This window comes from Vanellus vanellus, assembly GCF_965231255.1.
Source record: "Vanellus vanellus genome assembly, contig: HAP1_SCAFFOLD_526, whole genome shotgun sequence".
NCBI lineage: Eukaryota > Metazoa > Chordata > Aves > Charadriiformes > Charadriidae > Vanellus > Vanellus vanellus.
The window spans coordinates 111112-114763 of NW_028128723.1; the positions used below are offsets into that span (position 1 = coordinate 111112).

The 3652-nt window shown below is 53.0% G+C and overlaps 1 protein-coding gene across 1 annotated transcript; it reads right to left on the reverse strand.

The window, feature by feature from the left end:
* Window positions 1-2479: 2479 nt before the first annotated feature.
* LOC309684090 (olfactory receptor 14J1-like) lies at window positions 2480-3451 on the reverse strand (the record flags this gene model as incomplete). Its single annotated transcript, XM_082500048.1, has 1 exon — window positions 2480-3451. One exon carries the CDS (start codon window positions 3449-3451, stop codon window positions 2480-2482), a length of 972 nt encoding a protein of 323 aa, XP_082356174.1.
* Window positions 3452-3652: the final 201 nt, after the last annotated feature.

Here is a 3652-nt window from a genome sequence, read left to right on the forward strand (position 1 = left end):
CTCTCCACACGCACATGATGTGCATGCTTAAGTCTCATCTGTACAATGCAAACATGGACCTTGTCATTTGGTGTCCCTCTGTGGAGGGACAAAGAACCTCTCTGAGGTGGGATGAGAGTCCAGTGCTAGAAATGGAGGTTGTTCTTGCTGGCCCATGATGGTGACCCTGGGGCAACTTCCCCGGGGCATCCAGTGGGCACAGGCACAGCCTAGACCCTGCTCTGCTGGTCCCTCATGTCTCGCGCAGGAGCCGGGCTGTGCCAGGATACTGCTGTGTGCCCCCACCCTGCATACTCCCACACTTCAGCTCTTCCCTGGGGTTTTCCTCTCTGGGGGACTTGCCAGCCCCGCCAGCCCAGACCCTCCCTGAATCTGGACACCTCCTGCCCTCTCCCCAGCACAGACCAGCAGAGCAGCCCCATTGGGACTGGTCCCACAGCAGTACATGGAGGCCAGTGAGAATGTTCACCCAGCCGGCATGCTGAGGATATTTCCGCCCCAGGCAGCTTGCAGCTCCACCTGCCAAACGTCCTTCCCAGGATGGCATGAGAGAATTGGCCCAGGGCACCCTCAGGAAGGTCCTTTTGCCTCAGGGACAGGGCAGCCTTCCCCGAGCTGCCCCACCGCAGCAAAGGGTTCCTCTTGCCATGTCTGCCCTGCACACATGCGGTGCCCTACTCTTCTCCCACCACAGCCCATCTCCCCTCAGAGCCTCTTCCCGAGAGAGCTCATCCGTGCTGGCCTGGCCAGCCATTCCGGCACTCCCTCCCCAGGTGTCCCACAGCCCCTGAGCTGGTGGTGCGGCTCTGCAGAGCCAGGGGCTGTGGTGCCCAGGGCCATGCTGGTCAGGCTGGGAGGCAGACCCAGCTTGGGTGGCTCCTGCCCCCTACACCTCAGCACACAGATGAGGCCCCTGCAGCTCCTGAGAAGATCTCAGACAAACAAGTCAGTGCAGGGTCCTTTATTTTGTTTAAATATACAGAGAGAGCAGGTCCTTATTTATACAAAGTCTCTGGATCAAACAAGACAGGCAGATGCTGACATAGAAATGGGATAAAGGATGGCTCTGTTCTTTAGTTGACAGCATTAGTAAAACCCAGAAAAGCTAAAACCCGAAGAATCACAGAATCACACAGAATCACAGAATTTTCAGAGTTGGAAGGAACCTCTAGAGATCATCTAGTCCAACTCTCCTGCTAAAGCAGGATTGCCCAGAGCACATGACTCAGGACTGCATCCAGGCGGGTCTTGAAATTCTCCAGGGAAGGGGACTCCACAACCTCCCTGGGCAGCCTGTGCCAGTGCTGTGTCACCTTCACCGTAAAGAACTGTTTCCCTGTATTTGAACGGAACTTCCTGTGTTCTAACTTGTGCCCATTACCCCTCGTCCTGTCACTGGGAACCATTGAAAAGAGCCTGGCTCCATCCTCCTTCAACCCACCCTTTAGATACTTGTATGCCATAATAAGGTCTCCCCTCAGCCTTCTCTTCTCCAGGCTAAAGAGTCCCAGCTCTCTCAGCCTTTCCTCATAAGGGAGATGCTCCAAGCCCTTAATCATCTTAGTTGCCCTTCGCTGGACTCGCTCCAGCAGTTCACTGTCCCTCTTGAACTGGGGAGCCCAAAACTGGACACAGTATTCCAGTTGTGGCCTCACCAGTGCAGAGTAGAGGGGGAGAATGACCTCCTTTCACCTACTGGCCACACTCTTCCCTATGCAGCCCAGGATTCCATTGGCCTTTTTGGCAACAAGGGCACATTGCTGGGCCATGGATAATTTACTGTCTACCAGGACCCCCAGATCCTTCTCCTCAGAGCTACTTCCCAGCAGGTCCGCCCCTAACCTATAGTGGTGCTTTACATTCTTCCTCCCCAGGTGCAGGACCTTGCACTTGCCTTTGTTGAACCTCATGAGGTTCTTCTCTGCCCAGCTCTCCAGCCTGTCCAGGTCACGCTGCATGGCAGCACGGCCCTCTGGGGTGTCAGCCACCCCACCCAGTTTGGTATCATCAGCAAACTTGCTGAGGATACACTCTGTCTCCTCATCCAGGTCATTAATGAATATATTAAAATTGGACCGAGTATTGACCCCTGGGGGACACCACTGGTTACAGGCCTCCAACTAGACTCTGTGCCGCTGATCACAACCCTCTGAGTTCTGTCCCGCAGCCAACTCTCAATCCACCTCGCTGTCACCTCATCTAGCCCATACTTCCTCAGCTTCCTAATGAGGATGTTATGGGAGACAGTGTCAAAAGCCTTGCTAAAGTCAAGGTAGATGACATCCACGACTTTCCCCTCATCCAGCCAACTAGTTATAACATCATAGAAAGCTATCAGATTGGTCAAGCATGATTTACCCTTGGTAAATCCATGTTGACCACTTCCAATAACTTCCTGTTCCTCAACGTGTTTGGAGATGACATCCAGAAATGAAAGGAAAAACCTAGCAAAGAAAGTCTGGGCCTGTAATGAGTTACATCATGTGTGATACATAGAACAAGATGGGCAGTTCATTGTTGCTTCTGAAAAGAAACCAGTCATCCATTTCCTTAGGGCATCCTTGAGCTCCTGGTTCCTCATGCTGTAGATGAGAGGGTTCATAGCTGGAGGCACCACTGAGTACAGAAATGACACCAACAGGTTCAGGGATGGGGAGGAGACAGAGGAGGGCTTCAGATAGGCAAACATGGCAGTGCTGAGAAAGAGGGACACCACGGCCAGGTGAGGAAGGCATGTGGAAAAGGCTTTGTGCCATCCATGCTGTAAGGGGATTCTCAGCACAGCTCTGAAGATCTGCACATAGGACACCACAATGAAAACAAAGCACACAAATGCTGAACATGCACTAACAACAAGAAGCCCAACTTCCCTGAGGTAATCTGAATGTGAGCAGGAGAGCTTGAGGATGTGGGGGACTTCACAGAAGAACTGGTGCAAGGCATTGCCTTGGCAGAGGGGGAGTGAAAATGTATTGGCTGTGTGCAGGAGAGAATTGAGAAACCCACTGCCCCAGGCAGCAGCTGCCACGTGGACACAAGCTCTGCTACCCAGGAGGGTCCCGTAGTGCAGAAGTTGGCAGATGGCAACGTAGCGGTCATAGGCCATGACCGTGAGGAGAAAATACTCAGCTGAAATGAAAAAGACAAAGAAAAAGAGCTGGACAGCACATTCTGCATAGGAGATGGTCCTGGTGTTCCAGAGGGAATTGGCCATGGCTTTGGGGAGAGTGTTGGAGATGGAGCCCAGATCAAGAACAGAGAGGCTGAGGAGGAAGAAGTACATGGGGGTGTGGAGGCGGTGGTCGCAGGTGATGGTGGTGATGATGAGGCCGTTTCCCAGGAGGGCAGCCAGGTAGATGCCCAGGAAGAGCCCAAAGTGCAAGAGCTGCAGCTCCCGAGTGTCTGCAAATGCCAGGAGGAGGAACTGGGTGATGGAGCTGCTGTTGGACATCTGATCCCTTTGTTCATGAGGTTCTGCCAAAGGAGGAAACCACACTCACAAGTTAGGGCTGCTCTGAGCAAATCTCTTCTCATTCCGCGTGTCCCATTCTCCTCTGTCCTTCCCAAACACACATTGCCTTCCTCCTTCCTTTTAAGACCTTTTGACTTCCCCAAGTGTTGATCTCTGCTTTGTGCTGGCCAAACACGACAT